We start from the raw sequence: 16,061 nt of genomic DNA, 5'->3' as shown, positions 1-16,061 counted from the left end.
CTGACGCACAAGCTGCACATTCCCCGAAGCCATTCCATTCCCCGGCTCATTCCCCGGCTCATTCCCCGAAGCCATTCCATTCCCCGGCTCATTCCCCGGCTCATTCCCCGAAGCCATTCCATTCCCCGGCTCATTCCCCGAAGCCATTCCATTCCCTTCCATTCCCCGTTCCATTCCCCCATTCCCCGTTCCCTGTTTTAAAGATAGCCCTTCCTGAAGACTTTCAACTTGTTCTCAAATCTCAACAACTACGTAATGTGAGACACTTTCAAAATATGTTAATTGCAGTAGCTGATTGGACTCTGATTCAAAACATAGTTCAAATAATTTGGTATGATATTTTGTAGCTGTGTTGTTAACCGATTGTTTTGCTTCACTTTGGATCCGAGTTTTGGATATTCGCCATTGAATGTTCCCGGGGAGGTTGGTCTTGTAAGAGATCAATTAATCAAGATACACACAACAGTTCTTTACTATAATTATAAGTAATACACATTTTGACTCACAGAACCTCAAAAGAGGGAATGTCGCATTTTCAGGTATAGCAACGTCAAATACATGACGCCTCGCGTTCACTGGTAAACTTCCTGGTAAACTGGCACGCAAACACCTTGCACTCGTGACAATTTTCACCGACCGGCACATATTCCTAGTCTGCGGGGACCAATATGAGATATTTTGTCATTCGTGCTTAATTTTACGAATTTCACGAATGAAAGAATGGCCGGACAGCTAATCAGACAAATAAGTCAATGGAAACACGCGCGAATATATTACATTAGAATTTCTTTCCAGAATTATTCGTCTATGTGCCGTCTTCACACGGGCAGACGCATTATCCGTCTAGACGAACTATCGTTGGTTATGCGTCTGTTGTTCGTCTTTATACTGAAGACGAATAACCAGAGAAGACGCATTATGCTTCTCTAGCGTGAAAACGGCCAATATCTCCATTTTTTCCTCGCAGACTTAGGAATAGTACGTGATAGTTTAACCAGTGTGTTCCAGCCTTTAGGGGACATTGTCACACCCTCTAAAATGATTTTGGCAAATTGCTCAAGTTGACCTGTTCACTAGTTGGCCCCAATTCCCCAAATGAGCCATAATATGTTTCTCAAGTCAAGTTTTCATGGTCAGCGTTGATTTGATAATCAGTGATACTTTTCGGGTCAAAATAAACTTCGCCCAGACACCAAGGACATGGTGTTCAATACTATACCGAAAATGCAGTCAGGATTGGGTTGCTAGAAAAACGGAGAATTTACGTTTTAAAGCCACAATAAAGATATAAAACTAGCATTTCATTTTCTTTTAAACTTGCAGCAAGCATTAATCCGCAGCATAATGAGATGAAGATTCATTTTCATAGGACAATAATTGAATGTTCTGGACGACCCCATCAGCTGTAGCTGCGTGTAAACTTACTTATCGTGGGTAAATAAATGCTATAATAATAATAGTAACTGTGCTATGCTATTCTATACGTGTTGTATTCGAAAGGATCGATTGATTGCACAGCTATCTTTTATAAAAGAACCTCGTCATGAGAAGAAGTTCTGATCTTCTTTTGAAGATCTGAGTCTATTAATAGCACTGAAAGTTACAACTAAGATTCATAGATCATGTACTCTACCTTTACTTTCTCTTTCTTTAAGCTGTTGTTCGAGTTTTTCAAGCGTACTTTGAAATCGTTGCTGAGAGTTAAATAAATATAAAGTTATTTCAATATATATTCGTCAGAGGAAGGTAATAAATCATCTGAACAATAATAAGGCAAACAAAAATTGTTTTTGTTGTTCGAAGTCCGTTTTAACTTCATATTAATTAGACGCGTGTTAACGTGCAATTTATGAACACTCTAAACATAGGAATTCGCAATTTCAAGTCGTGCATCACGATATTGATATGATGATGTTTGCATATGAATATTGCGTACATAATTACGCCACACCTATAACAGAACACAGGCTAATTCTTCATGGTATATCAACATTTATCAACAAGGATTTGGAGAATGACTTTTTTTCTTTTTACCTTAAGAAAGGGATTTTCTGCGTTTTCTATTCGAGCCTTTTGTGCTTCGATCTTTTTTCTGAGCTCTTCACAATCATCAATAGCGTCATAACTGACAGGCTGAGATGTTTTATCTGTTAATATATAAAACCATTCAAATTATTATTTCCTATCTTTACCTAAATTACCATTATCCATACCCGACACCCGAGGGTTCTGTTTCAAGTCTAAGGAGAGACTAAGAAGACGTGATTTTTTTCTAATTCATTTGAATTTCAGTTTGAAAAGCATCTCTGGATTATAAAAGCAAGTAAGTTAAACAAATGCACACCAAAGATTCCTACCAACCTGCAAATGCTTGAGAAAGTTGTTTTTCTTTAAAATTTAGGGAGGTGTCGCGAGTTTCATCAACAACTGAAGCAGTAGACAGTTGACTTGATGACGGAGTTTCTTTCTGAATATTTTCAATATCCAGCTCATCTTCCTCGTCGCTCATTGGTTCTTGTAGGAATGCCAGGTGATCTATCTCATCACCATGGTGACCAAGCGGTGATGATATTAAACTGCATAGTATAAATGACTATTATATTAGGGTATTTTACATACCGAAAAACAACATCATGTAGACACAAGGAAATTGTTCTTTAGAGTACTTTTTTTTCTTTTTTACGAGTAATTTAAAGAAAAAGTTATGTCTCATAAAAATACTTTACCTAGGATTCTCTTCGTTCTTTTCTTCATCCGCTAAAACTTCGAATGCTTTACAGAGTTAAGGCAATACATAACAACATTTATAATATACGCGTGTTTTTGTTTTTGATGTAGTATTCCAAGCCGGGTGAGAATATTTGGAATGAGGAAATATCAAATAATTCATATCTCATCGAATGAAAAAACACTGTCACTATGGTGGCCCAGCATTGCAAAAAAGCTACATCATTTTTCCAAATTGAAAAGAATTGTATAATGCATTTTTGCGTTCATACCCTGAATATTTGTAGATATACATGTTATGTCACAACAAAGTCCACGCAATATTTCTGTATGGCCATTATAGCCATTTCACACGCAGAACTATAGAAGGTATATACCTGTACCGAGTATCAATTAAGATCACTAAAAACCTACTTTAGCTTATCAACATTTGTTTAGCAACGACTTTTCGTATACGATGAAAATCTATATTGCTACTTTCCTGCAAGATTGATGTCGCGGTATTCAAGCACCCCCAGGTCATTTGTGCATCATGCAAGCACTTTTTTCTGTGGTATTCGACGTTTATTCTCAAAGCACACCTCGATTGAACTCTCCTAAAAGCTTTGATTCCACTAAACTTATCAGAAACGCTAGCATACATTGATTTAAAAGGATACTGACACTCTCTGCTTGAACATCTGCTCTCAACAACCTCTTTAACTCCTTTTCAACTTCTGGACATTCTTGATGCTACAAATCACAAAAAAAAGTTGTGAAGAATCCTCCGACATTGCCACAAGATTTCATTACAATTCAAAAACCGAAATACCTTTTTTCTCGCTGTCTTTCGAAATCTTCGTTTTCGTACATTTTTTAGTGGCGGAGTTACTAAAATTAATTGATATTTTAGCAGTGAGGCGCTGGCAGTGAGAGGGATGTTCTCAAAACCACAAGATTCAGGATTGATTTTTGCTGGACCCGACACCGCGAAAATTGGCTTAGCCGCAATACTGAATACTTAGGCTTCAAACTTGGTGAGAAAAAAATACGTTCAAATATAACAGGGAGCAGCGTGGCAGCGTCTTCAAATAACTTAGCATCAAATGGTTAGATTTTAAGGGTTGAATTAACTTCATAAAGTGTGTTGCTGGCCCAAGAGATAGTTTCAAACAACGTTTCTGGTTTTGTCTTAAAAATTGTAATATTACATAAAAACTATTCATAGGTATAATTCAGCTCAAATGAATTAAAAAACTACTTAATTAAAACAAAAAACTTATTTCTGTCCATTATCTTCAAAGCACTATTAAAGCATTATCAAGGATGTTATCAGTTGCCTAGTTCATCTTTGACCCAAACACAAACTTTTGCATATTCAATATTAGAGATATCATTACTTTAGATGGCATACAATAAAAACACTTTTTCTTCCTGTGTTTTGTCACAAAAGTAGTAAAGAGTCCATCACTTACCACCGTGGTTGAACACAAATTTCTTATCTTTTTTATGAGATGTTTGTTCTGATGTTTCTTCCACATCTACATTTGGCTCATCACTCTCGTCAGTACACACCAACATCTGAAGTAATAACATTCTGTTCATATACACGGGTCAGTAATCTGCTCAAAATCACAGTTTTAGCATATCAGATTTCACCAAAATTACTTCTGACAAAACACAAATGCTTAAGAATATAACTGCACTTAAAATTTTTAGGTATTACTTTTTTGTCACCAAGATATTATTACTCTTTCCCACAATAATTTCACCTGATTCTATTATATTTTGGGATAAAAGACAGGCAATTACGTATCATTCAGTATTTACCTGACATATATCTGCTGTTTTATAAAAACTTTTCTTATCTACTGTTTTCAGGGATTCAACAATACTGGGTAAATCCATCAACTATGAAACAAAATAGAATTGGTACATAATATACACTTCATTACTTCTTGTCAAAAAAATCCACATCCAAAGATCTTGTTTAGGTATGTTTACCTTTCCTGTAAGGCATGACTTTCCCACTCTGACCGTTGAGTGACGATTATCAGCTGATAAACCAAAAAACAAACATTGAGTTTTCAGCCAAAGTTTAATTCTGTCATTTCATTATGGTTTCTTAAAATTTCATGTCCTAGTTACCTTGGAACTCAATACTAAGATAATCTTTAACAAATCCAGCATGAAGAGTTTTCCTCACCATCTCTGCCTGTGGCTATCAATATTCAAAATGAAACATGAGATTCAGTGCATGACTGAATTTGTGCTTTACACAGTTTTAATCACCCTGAAGCACAAAATCCAATTCTCTAAATATTCATATCATTATATAGTTTCTCAATATGAGAATATTACTAAGCATATATAATATTCCTTCTGATCTTCTTTTTACTCTAAAGCACACAAAGGTTGTTTTCAACCCTTTGTTATTGCAATAGGTTGGTAAACAAAACAAAACAAAACTAATCTACATCTTACGAATTAGTTGAAAATTGAAAATGATTTTTGCATAATTCTTTAAATATTTTTGCTTGCATTGATGAGATTTTGGTAAGAGCTGCAACCTTTGTACGTAACTGCTGTTGCTCCTTGATAATATTGTTATCGCTTAAGAATCTTCAAACTCCAATTCCATCACCATCTAGTATCTACCATATACATGGCTATCCCTTGGTATATAAGAACTATGCCTTTACCAGACCATTGCAGTGCTATTCAAACATCAATAAGCCATTCCTGCTATTAATTCCCTGCCTTCATAAGATGTTAATGAATGTAAATACCTCAGGTAATCGTAGAAGAAATGAACGTTCTAGTTGTATTCCATCTTTCTGTTTAGTACCCATCGCTACTAAAGGCTGGTGAAAAGCGCATTCCCAGGGAAGTCAATCAATTGAAAGTGTTTTCTAACAAGTATTAAACACAATACCGCTACTCTTGTCTACTTAGAGTTCGCTGACACCAAGAATTAGTATAATTCTTCTGGTGTTTTCTTTCCACTTCGTTCATCCTCCATATTGTTTTATTCTAATTTCTACCCTGTTTTATCCCTTTTTATCCCACGCTCCCAGAATTCTCAGCTATATCATATATAGCTCAGTGGGTACTTACAGTTGTTTTTTTCGCTGCTTCTTTTATTCTCGTTAGAAAATCATTTTAATTCCTTTATAAATATATTTGCAGGTAGGTTTTTAACTAGTAGAATATTAACATGTTTTGAATAAATTGTGCAAATGTATGCCGACACAGGTTCATGTATTTTTGCATAAATCAGACTAGTGGAAATACAGAAAAACTACCTCAATTCACAAAACGAGAAAGTTGACGTCTTTGTATCAGGCTTCTTCGTCTGTTGCCAGTGTTGGTTATCTACACAGTTACCTGCACAGTTCAAGATAAAGTAGTGGTTTAATATGTCATATTTTCCACTCGTAGTTGATTTTCATCTAAGTTCAATATCCCCTGTTTACCAAGTATATAAATAATAAATTGGATTGATAATTGGTTTCTTTGCTTGTAGTTATTGTCAGAGGACAGGTGTTGCGTATTGGTGCAAACAACTTGAAAATGAGCAAATTTAAAGCGGTAACTATCTTTTGCCATTTGCCTACTACATGTGGCATGTTGCCAGCGATATTAATGTAAGGACACGATATTGCTTCGTGTTAAATTTCTCAGTTTAATAATAATGAATCACATAATTTCTTGACTTAAAATATCTGTGAAGCAGCGTAGTAAATGTATTGAAATGAATATTATTAGAGGAATTTTGCAGAACTTCTTCCTCCAAAAAGAAAATTGGGGTTTTTTGGGCAAGATTTTGCGTGCCAGAATTCTTCTACGTCTACATTGACATTGTTAATGAGAATGATAGTTATGATACACACAGACCGACTTACGAGTCACAAAAGGCATTGATTAGCATTAGAATAAGGATGGATTATACGTATTCTGTATATTAGCTGATTCAGTGATTATCTTCACTTCCGAACAATAAGCCGTGGGTTATTCTGGGACCTAGGTTGAACACGACGTTTCCAAAAATTGGGCACACCCCCCGCACAGTACCCAGACAACAAGAACACGAGCCAGAGTTGACTTTGGGCACCAGTGCCGGACAATCATTATCAGTCTGAACGCCCTCTACTGACTTTGTAGTTTTAGAGCTTTCTTTTATTGCAAATTCGTATTTATATTAAATTTCCCATGCAATCATATTGTCAATACTGAGGTATGTCATGTAACATGATGGTGCATTATTAACTTTTAACAGGCTGCAATTCAGGCTGCTGCGGCTGAGAATCCCTCCTCCGATAAACTAACATCAAATGAACAAGAACCAAAAAACGCCTTCTCCAATGTATGTATTTGTTACTACTACGATTGATTCATCTTGAAGCACGATTGACTGAGAAAAAACATTAACACCATATTAAAATCTCAGCCTGCATGAAAACAATACAGTTTCTCATAAACTAGAAAAATAGTCGACATAGAAGATACATGGGTATCTTTATCACAAAACGTCGACGTTTAAGACTCGGCTACAAGGTTGATTTTTGATGGCGATTTTCTTCCCATGGTATACTTTTAAGTACATCGAACAGAATAGATTAATTTATACCTCGTCAAGCTTATACAACTGTATTCATAATGCACTCAATACCATGCGCTAAAAAGAGAAAATGACATCAGATATTATCATACATTGCGCCAGGGTTGCGTGCGTTAGATAATATTATATTATAAGTTGTAACCTGACGGAGGGTTTGTGTATATTCCTTCATATAGATTGTGACGAAAGCGATGGAGGCGAAAACTTGGCGAAGTCGACTATCCAGTCTGTTAAGAGATAAAACAAAATTTGGTGATGATGATTCAGGAGAGATGTATGTAGTCGTGACTAATATTGATTCAGGAGAGATGTATGTAGTCGAGAGATATATGTAGGGGTGATGATGATTCAGGAGAGATGTATGTAGTCGTGACTAATATTCAGGAGAGATGTATGTAGGCGAGATACTGGTTCAGGAGAGATGTATGTAGGGGTGATGATGATTCAGGAGAGATGTATGTAGTCGTGACTAATGTTGATTCAGGAGAGTTGTATGTAGGCGAGAGATATATGTAGGGGTGATGATGGTTCAGGAGAGTTGTATGTAGGCGAGAGATATATGTAGGGGTGATGATGGTTCAGGAGAGTTGTATGTAGGCGAGAGATATATGTAGGGGTGATGATGGTTCAGGAGAGTTGTATGTAGGCGAGAGATATATGTAGGGGTGATGATGGTTCAGGAGAGTTGTATGTAGGCGAGAGATATATGTAGGGGTGATGATGGTTCAGGAGAGTTGTATGTAGGCGAGAGATATATGTAGGGGTGATGATGGTTCAGGAGAGATGTATGTAGGCGGGTGATGATGGTTCACGAGTGATGTATGTGGGGGTGATGATGAATCTTGTTAACTAGTTATCTTCAAACTGATCCCAGCTATAATTCGTTTTCGCAACCTCATGGGGAGGCGGTGGAAAAAGCGAGTCTTTAGAAATTTCATGATGGCGGTGCCACTCCCTAATCCTATGGCGCCATATTAGTTGGAAAAAGGTCATTTCTTTCATGTTTTGCAGGCAATTTCAAGCCATATTTCACACTGAGAAAAACGAAGTATGTATTTTACAGACTATAAAATATTATTGGCACACTTCGTTAGAGAGCCTGTAAATCTTGATTTAGAAGAGAAAACACTCTAGTTTATAAAATACAACTTCAGTGTACGCTATATAACGCGGGGGAAGAACAACCATTGTTTGCCAACCCTATAAGACTATTCACACTGACGCTATTTGATTATTTCCAGCCAAGTGATCAGGTTTTGCGTGATCTTGAAACTCAAGAAGAAAATCTTTGGGATGTTGTTGATCAAGACGACGAGGCTATAGAGGAATATGCATCCAATGAACTCATGGGAAATCTCTTATCTAATAAATATTTTCGTTCAGCGATATTGGCAGCTATTCTTGCCAATAGTCTATTGATTGTTGTTGAAACGGATCAAGAACTGGTTAGTTGAATCATGTCTCACAATAAGGTTTCAGTGTAACTGAACTGTTTGCTCAAACAAAACGTTGGATTATTTAATACCAGAACGTTATTAAAAATTACAAATGTTGTAGACCTACAACCTTATAGGCCTGGTTCTCATATCACCCACAATCGGACGAAAAAAATAACAAAAAAACCCTTATTTTTAAGTGATGAGAATCAGGCTTTAAAAGGGACAAAGCTCTTTGCCGTTTACGTACCATTTAAAAAGGCAAACATCTATACCACATACTGTAAAGTTGCTGCCATTTAAAATTACGCCCTATTTTTCTTACTATATTGTTTGTATTATTTTTTAAACTAAGAGCCAATTTGATTGTTTCTGTTAATAGGACCGGGAAAACGGTAGTCGTGCATCAGTCAGTTTAGTGCACTTGCCAGTTAATGCGCGTTTATCAATTTTGGCTTTTCCCTTTATACTTAAAATCCATTATACTCAACATTTTAACCATTCGTCGTCCCTATCAATTTTTAGGAAAGAAGATACAAGCATTTATTTTCAGTGCTGGATCAATGTTTGATGACTGTGTTTGTTTGTGAAATATTGTTTAAATGGTATCATGGTTTCTTCATGTTCTGGAAAATGGGATGGAATATCTTGGATTTCTTTATCGTTGTTGCGCTGCTTCTTGGACCACGTAAATATAACTTCTTAGTTTTCAACCATTTTCAAATACGCATTCCCTTTTCCCGATCCCTTACTTCTTTATATACATGTAGTTTTAAGTATTTAGCGAGAAAACCTGGGCCTATTTATTAATAATATACGTCGCATTTTCATCTCATCAAATGCAATTCAAACACTAGGAATTGAGATGATGATCTGATGTCGTTCAGTAACTATTGTTTAAATTTCATTCGAATCGACCAAAATGCGCGTATAAACTAGGCCTTAGGGTAAGAATCATTCATATAGACCTACGTCAAATATATTTCATTCTGTTATAATCGAAATATATTTTTTCTGATCAGTCCGCACGAGGCAACGCAGAAGCCTTCAATGCACCACACTTCTACCTATTACCTTCTCTGCGTCACGACCCTGTTTCATGTTTGGGTGTTTTCCTAATCAAACTGCCTGATTTACTCAATCAGCGACTAACTGTCTAAGGCCTCAGAACGTCCAGGATTAATAATCACCGCCATATTTTCATGAGTAGTTTTATTAACCGCTCTACTTCATAACAGCGAGTTAATCTATGGTGTTTGTAGACATGTATTCACGATGGAACATTAACGGCTTCAGAATATAGCCGAAGAGTCCTTACTCTTTGTTTTAATTTTGCCAGTTCTGACTGGATCAGGATCTGGAAGCAGAGGCGTTTTGAGAATACTCCGAGTATTGAGAGCTTTTAGAAGTCTAAGAAGGTAGGCAAATCTTGTTTGGTGAATGGTCAATTGTGATTTTGAATGTAAATTTTTAATCAACTGTATCAAATACAATGTCAACGAGCTCGCCCACACATCTCCTTCAGCATAAATACCGCTACACTTTTCTAACGGCACAAAAATACTTCTAGATAAAACAGTTTCTACTTCATATTATCCTGAAAATAAGTGATCTGTTGAAATAGTGCGTGAAACCTTATGTACTACATCAATTAATATGATCTGGATCGCAACTTTGTTCAAATAAAAACATATGAGACCTCCAAGACAACTGAGCATATTAACATATTAAATATCTTTAAACAGGTAGTCTTTGTCATGCAGTATTAAGGAATTTCATGTTATTTTCTCCGTCTTTTTATCGCTGGACACAGATGCATCATCGCATCTCTTTTTGTCATAAATTCTCCATGACATTCTGCACAAATGAAAGGTTTTTCCTTGATATGACTCCAATGATGCCGCTTAAGATTTGCTGGGTCATTAAACGGCTTACTACACACACTGCATGAATACGGTTTCTCTCCGGAATGAATTAAAAAATGACGGCGTAGTTTTGATGGTGTAGGAAATGGTTTGGCACAAACAGAGCAATTGTAAGATTTAACCGTTTTGTTTGGTGTTCTTGGTAAACTTCCTTCAGAATCAGAGCTGTGACTCCAGCTTGGCGAAGGTAAACCTGATGATGTTGTTGACGTGTTGTTAACGGCCAGCGATGTTTGGCTGCATTCCTGCGCATCGCCTGTTGTCTGTGTAGACTGATCCTTCTTCACAACAAAACATGAACATTTCGTCGCATGAAGAACGGTTGCTGGTAACAGTTTAAAAGTGAAAACTTGAGTATTTTCTACATCATTCTGCGCGACCTTCCTTACGTCTGGTGAACCGTTGAAATGTATATTGTTATTCATCTCAGATTTCACGAGACCTTCACTTTGCCTAGGACAGTTCTGATCTTTGGATAATGGCATCGCAACTTCATTCTTATCATCTGTAGTTTCATCCTTCTTTTCTGAGACATTGAAGTACGCTCTCTTTGGGTTCACTGATTTTGTCCGCATAATGTTTGGCGTCACTGCAACCACTGCTAAACAAAAAACGTTATCATGCAATATATTAAATATCTGTCTGTTTCGTCAAACGATCAACGGTCATAGAATACTATATTACCAGAAATACTTTACTAATATATTTACCTTTAGCTTCGTTGTGCGTCTTCACGATAATCTTGTACTATCTTAGTGTTTGATCTGCCTGTCTTGCTGAAGCTTGGGTATTTAACTATTTCTTTAGGTGGTAGTTACGTATCAGTGATTTCAAACAACACCTTCCGATACAACCTTCATCTCAAATGCGATACTTGCTGCATACTTGCTTATTTTAAGGAAAGCTACTTCCGGCGGAAGCCAACTCTATCAGTCTATCCTTGCAATTTGACCGTTGCTCTTTTTTATCGATTTGTAGTTTTTATTTCAATCAGTATAAACAACATGCTATGCTGGTATTTCTCTAGCAAAACTGATCACTATCATAACAAATTATTTCAAAAGCTATATTGATATATTATTCATGTCGGGCAAAAATATTGACCGATAACTACATTATTTATTGAAGTTTATATATTAGATGATACTAACTATATAGTCAGCACAGTTTATTATGGTCTTCCTTGACATCTTTTTAGTTTAAAACTTTAGTGATTTAAAGTGCACTGAAATTTGTGTTTGCTGTGTAAGACTGAGTGGTCCCCTTATATGATTAAGGCACATTTACTTAATCTTCTGCGGAATATGGTCTTTATCATGTAGGACCTATTGGCTTACCTATTGCACTGGGTTTCTCAAGAAATAAACGTAACGGAATTTTAAAAATTATGATACAGCCCTACATCTTTTATTTAACTTTTATGTTTAATGTTTTACTTTAAAGGAGCAGTTATTACACTATTCATCGATGCCTTTCGTACATTAAAAGAAAATGAAATTATTCTTTGTACGAGTATTCTTTGTAAATGAAAATTGAGGGAATGCACGCACATGCAAACTCTTTGCAATTCATTGATAAAATTTGCGTCATTCATTTTCCAACGTTGGACTGGACGAATGGAATTAAAACGGATAATTTTTTGCTTTATCTGTCCATTTCCACTTGTTAAGATTTGAAAATATAGTTGCTTTCTATATTTTCTGTGTAAAAACTAGATCATTTAACTTTATATTTTTTGAGACACCCTGTCGGCATACTATACAGTGAACTCATGCAATAATAACTGTATTTTTTCTCTTCCATCCAGTATCACTTCGTTGCCAGGTCTACAAATTGTGGTACAAACAATCTTACAATCCATCCCAGGTAAAGTACTATATATTATTACTGTGTAATTTTTACACAATTATATAAACAGTAATAATTTAAATTTTGTTCCTCATGCACTTTTTATTTATTGCCAAAAAAAACAGCAACGCTAAGCATAGTAGCATACGAACAATAAGCTGGTGTGCCTGAGTGAACACGTTTATCCATTAGTCGATTAGATGAAGAAAATGACACGGCATTCACTGAAAATCTTTTTCTTTAGATGGTTTAGCCCCTCAATAACGGATTCATTATCCAAAACATATCAGACTCACCTTTTCAAGAATATTTTAGATTTGCATGCTTTCAGATTTACAAAAACGATTAAATATAAGCTACTCTATTTGTATACATGCAATGAACTCCAGGGTTTTAAAGACTCAAAATTAAGAGTTTTTAAAATGTTTTTTATAGATATGGCGAATATTGTCCTGTTGCTGGTAATAATAATGCTGGTATTCTCAGTCATTGGAATTACTTTATTCAGAGATTCAATACCAGAGCATTTCAGCAACTTGTCAACTGGTATCCTTCAATACATATATCAAGCAAGCTGTTCCGGATAAAAATAGAATAATAATGTCACCCGTTAGAGCATTTCCGGCTGAACACAAGATATTTAACCACAGCCGCAAATGTTGGTTGAATCTTGATCTTCGGTTCTTGAATTTGAACATGGTCATGGACATGGTCATAAAGTTTTTTCTTTTAGAATAGCTTTAGAAAACATTTCAGTGACTATACACGTCTACAGATTTACAAAGTGCACTTTGTTTGCATCTGACATTACTCTTCAAGTTTTATATAGGCTTTCGACATTACTAACTGAACATCCGCTTCTTTCAGACAAGTCGTGTCTTCATATTTCTTCCCACGTTTTTTCCTTGCATGTCAAGACAATCTTTATTGTGCAATAATTCAACATGCAGTTTGAAGGATCATTAAAACGCAATTATTAAACTTTAACATATCGCTTGCATGGAAATTTCTTTTAAAAGGTTTAAAACTGGTCCTGTCATGTATGTCATCCATATAGTTACCGCGCGCTCAATCATTCACAATCAGTGATGTCAATCAGTCAATGATGGAGTTATGATGAAAAAAATTGTGTTTATATAATGACAGAATGATCCTTAACTATAGACTATCAGCCATGTTTTCACTTTTCATATGTTTGACAATGGATGGTTGGATTAAGTTAAACGAAACCTTTCTTGTAGGTTCACTCAGAGTGTTGTTGTATTTCTGTCTTTAAATTTTTATCATGCACGAAGCTATGTCCGGCTTCACGAGCACGTATATTTGTAGGCAAGTGGAGGGATGACGTATGTTGGTGGAACTTTATATCTGAATACTTTCATTGCAATTGGAGCTTTCGTTTTTGCAAACTTGGTGGTCGCTGTTGTTGTTACGAACCTCGTAAGTCCAGAAATATAAACAAGACTGGTTTTGTCCACTGCATGTGGGACAAGCATCGGAACGTCTCCCTCAATGACTAAATACTGATGAAATCTATGTTCTCTGCCGTGGTTTAGGAATTTGCAATGGTGGATGTGAAGACTGAAGAACGACACGGACATGAACACGAAATTTTATTGGGAAAATATGAAAACGGTGCTTATATTAATTAATATCATTAAAATTCGAAGCAACGAACGTAAAAACGGAATAGTTGCTTTAGCGACAACATAAATGTGATGCCTGGTATATAAATCCAGGTTTTGAACTATTTATCATATTGTTAAATTATGTTTCCTTCTGCAGATAAGGACATCACCACACCTATTACAAAGGCTGACAATGTTTCTCCGCATGTTCTCTTCAACCAAAAGCCTTACCAATTACCAGTAAGTACTAGATCTTATAACCTTTCTACAACCTTTTTTCTAGACTAAACACTTTTACTGAGCTGTGCTTCTATTCTTTTTTTTAATGATATGCATGTACAGTTCTCTCTATTTAACAATTAGACAACGAGTCCGAGTTGTCTATGAGCGAATAGTCAACGAAGGCGAGTTGTCTAATTGTTTTAGTATACACCCTGTACCTAAATATATTAATTTCGAGAAAATAATCGATACACGGCTGACGGCAAATACACCAAAAAATAATCCAATTTTATACGGTCGCGCGAGCGAAATTTTCCCAGCCGTGCACCATCACGAATAGACAATGGTTGAGTAGCCAATCAGAATGTAGGATTTATAATAGACAATAGTCGGGTGTATACTAAATATATATATGATCTCAATCCATGCAGTCAGGGGAAAAATTGCATGTGATTGATCAGGAGCCGAACGCATTTGAGGGTGGCCTGTCGGAAGGAACTTCTTTCTAAAGTCCCGGCTAAAATTAAATTTATATAAAAAATAATTATATATAAAATTGCTATAAAAAAATCTTTATTAATAAATCTCTTAGATATATATAGCTACGATCTCGAAAAAAGCACCTATGAATAGAATCCATTCCATTGATAGTTCGCCTTAAGTGCTGTCCAGAACTTGAATATTATATTGGTCACTATCGTCTGGTAGAAAACATATATTTTTGACTATATCATCTCAGTTACCCCCTCGATGGTCTATATAAGCAAACTATTCGCTGGATGTGTTTATCAATGGTATCCACACCGACAAGAGAATATTTTATTTTTCTCTGTAGGAAATGAATGATATCAACACTCGAACGGAAGAATTGGAGAATTTTTTTCTTATTCTCGCAGCATTTGAAGACAATCTTGCTCAATATATGAACATCAAAAATCAAATCATAGAGGTAACCAAACATATCCATATTGGTACCAAGATATCCTACCACATGTTCACGTATTTCTATTGGTTGAATTTCGTTTCAGCTAAACTCTAACATCTCTTAGTCGTCTGAGCTTGTATAGATACTAACTGATATAGACTAAATTGCAAAACTATTAATTTGCGAGCTGATTAACCGTGACCTTTACTGTGCAGATATTTGGGTGTATTTGTGATCTGCATAAAAGAGCAAGACTGGAAGGAATGTTACGTGAAGCTGATGAAGCACGTGCTGCGGGGGAGAATGCACGTGATAAAGTACTCAATGTAGGTATTCAATCATGTATTAATTAGTGAGAGGTAGATTATCCTGCAAGGGAAAGTGAGTGTAGGTATTCAATCATGTATAAATGAGAGGTAGAATCAATTACATAGAATTAATTGTTTTCTAGCTCGAAGGTGATATCTTGTCCAATCTGATAGAACTAGAAGAAAATAAAATGATCAGTTCAAAACGTCGCAGTTTGGACAACTTGATTCGAGGTGGTGCAACAGCATTATCAAGCACGACATCTCATAATAACATACCTGCAAGTATCATTCTGCCTGCTAAACCTTCGCCACACTCGCAAAATAAATGACTGCAGTGGATGATGAACATAAACAGAACATTGGCATTCATTGTGCTTATTTGTTATATTGGCCTAGTTTTATTATGTTTATCACTTTTCTCTTCATTGATAAAAAATTT

General features: G+C 35.8%; 3 protein-coding genes across 4 annotated transcripts; 1 reads left to right on the top strand and 2 right to left on the bottom strand.

The window, feature by feature from the left end:
- Positions 1-448: 448 nt before the first annotated feature.
- Positions 449-5,749, bottom strand: LOC114521494 (transcription initiation factor TFIID subunit 7-like). Its single transcript, XM_028541962.1, has 12 exons — positions 5,496-5,749; positions 4,855-4,927; positions 4,711-4,763; positions 4,537-4,617; positions 4,182-4,287; positions 3,539-3,597; positions 3,387-3,459; positions 2,727-2,772; positions 2,362-2,576; positions 2,035-2,147; positions 1,634-1,694; positions 449-1,244 (listed from the first exon to the last, which is right to left on the bottom strand). Exons 1-12 carry the CDS (start codon positions 5,556-5,558, stop codon positions 1,231-1,233), a joined length of 957 nt encoding a protein of 318 aa, XP_028397763.1. The 5' UTR covers positions 5,559-5,749; the 3' UTR covers positions 449-1,230.
- A 524-nt stretch (positions 5,750-6,273) lies between these two features.
- LOC114521493 (cation channel sperm-associated protein 4-like) lies at positions 6,274-16,009 on the top strand. Its single transcript, XM_028541961.1, has 16 exons — positions 6,274-6,297; positions 6,986-7,072; positions 7,504-7,601; positions 8,339-8,375; positions 8,569-8,772; positions 9,289-9,451; positions 10,103-10,181; positions 12,496-12,554; positions 12,972-13,082; positions 13,709-13,773; positions 13,866-13,976; positions 14,093-14,171; positions 14,322-14,404; positions 15,222-15,335; positions 15,527-15,637; positions 15,763-16,009. Exons 1-16 carry the CDS (start codon positions 6,280-6,282, stop codon positions 15,949-15,951), a joined length of 1,608 nt encoding a protein of 535 aa, XP_028397762.1. The 5' UTR covers positions 6,274-6,279; the 3' UTR covers positions 15,952-16,009.
- LOC114521495 (oocyte zinc finger protein XlCOF8.4-like) lies at positions 10,215-11,548 on the bottom strand. Of its 2 annotated transcripts, none has more exons than XM_028541965.1 (2): positions 11,399-11,548; positions 10,215-11,289 (listed from the first exon to the last, which is right to left on the bottom strand). In XM_028541965.1, the coding sequence occupies exon 2, from the start codon at positions 11,261-11,263 to the stop codon at positions 10,544-10,546; it is 720 nt and encodes a 239-aa protein (XP_028397766.1). In that variant the 5' UTR covers positions 11,264-11,289; positions 11,399-11,548; the 3' UTR covers positions 10,215-10,543. The 2 variants fall into 2 exon arrangements, with proteins under 2 accessions (XP_028397766.1, XP_028397765.1); XM_028541964.1 differs by having other exon boundaries at positions 10,215-11,286.
- Positions 16,010-16,061: the final 52 nt, after the last annotated feature.

The sequence above is a fragment of the Dendronephthya gigantea genome, unplaced genomic scaffold (assembly GCF_004324835.1).
Source record: "Dendronephthya gigantea isolate DGI-Jeju-01 unplaced genomic scaffold, DenGig_1.0 000020F, whole genome shotgun sequence".
NCBI classification, from domain to species: domain Eukaryota; kingdom Metazoa; phylum Cnidaria; class Anthozoa; order Malacalcyonacea; family Nephtheidae; genus Dendronephthya; species Dendronephthya gigantea.
Note: the sequence above shows the minus strand (reverse complement) of the source record. Positions and strands in the feature narration are given on the sequence as shown.

Coding starts and splice junctions, on each gene's coding strand:
- LOC114521494 (XM_028541962.1), bottom strand. CDS start 5,558: ATGGGTACTAAACAGAAAGATGGAATACAACTAGAACGTTCATTTCTT. Junction 3,598..4,181: donor ATTTGTGTTCAACCACGGTG/GTAAGTGATGGA, acceptor AATTAATTTTAG/TAACTCCGCCACTAAAAAAT. Junction 2,148..2,361: donor ACTTTCTCAAGCATTTGCAG/GTTGGTAGGAAT, acceptor ATATATTAACAG/ATAAAACATCTCAGCCTGTC.
- LOC114521493 (XM_028541961.1), top strand. Junction 14,172..14,321: donor ATTGGGAAAATATGAAAACG/GTGCTTATATTA, acceptor TTCCTTCTGCAG/ATAAGGACATCACCACACCT. Junction 15,638..15,762: donor CACGTGATAAAGTACTCAAT/GTAGGTATTCAA, acceptor ATTGTTTTCTAG/CTCGAAGGTGATATCTTGTC.
- LOC114521495 (XM_028541965.1), bottom strand. CDS start 11,263: ATGCGGACAAAATCAGTGAACCCAAAGAGAGCGTACTTCAATGTCTCA.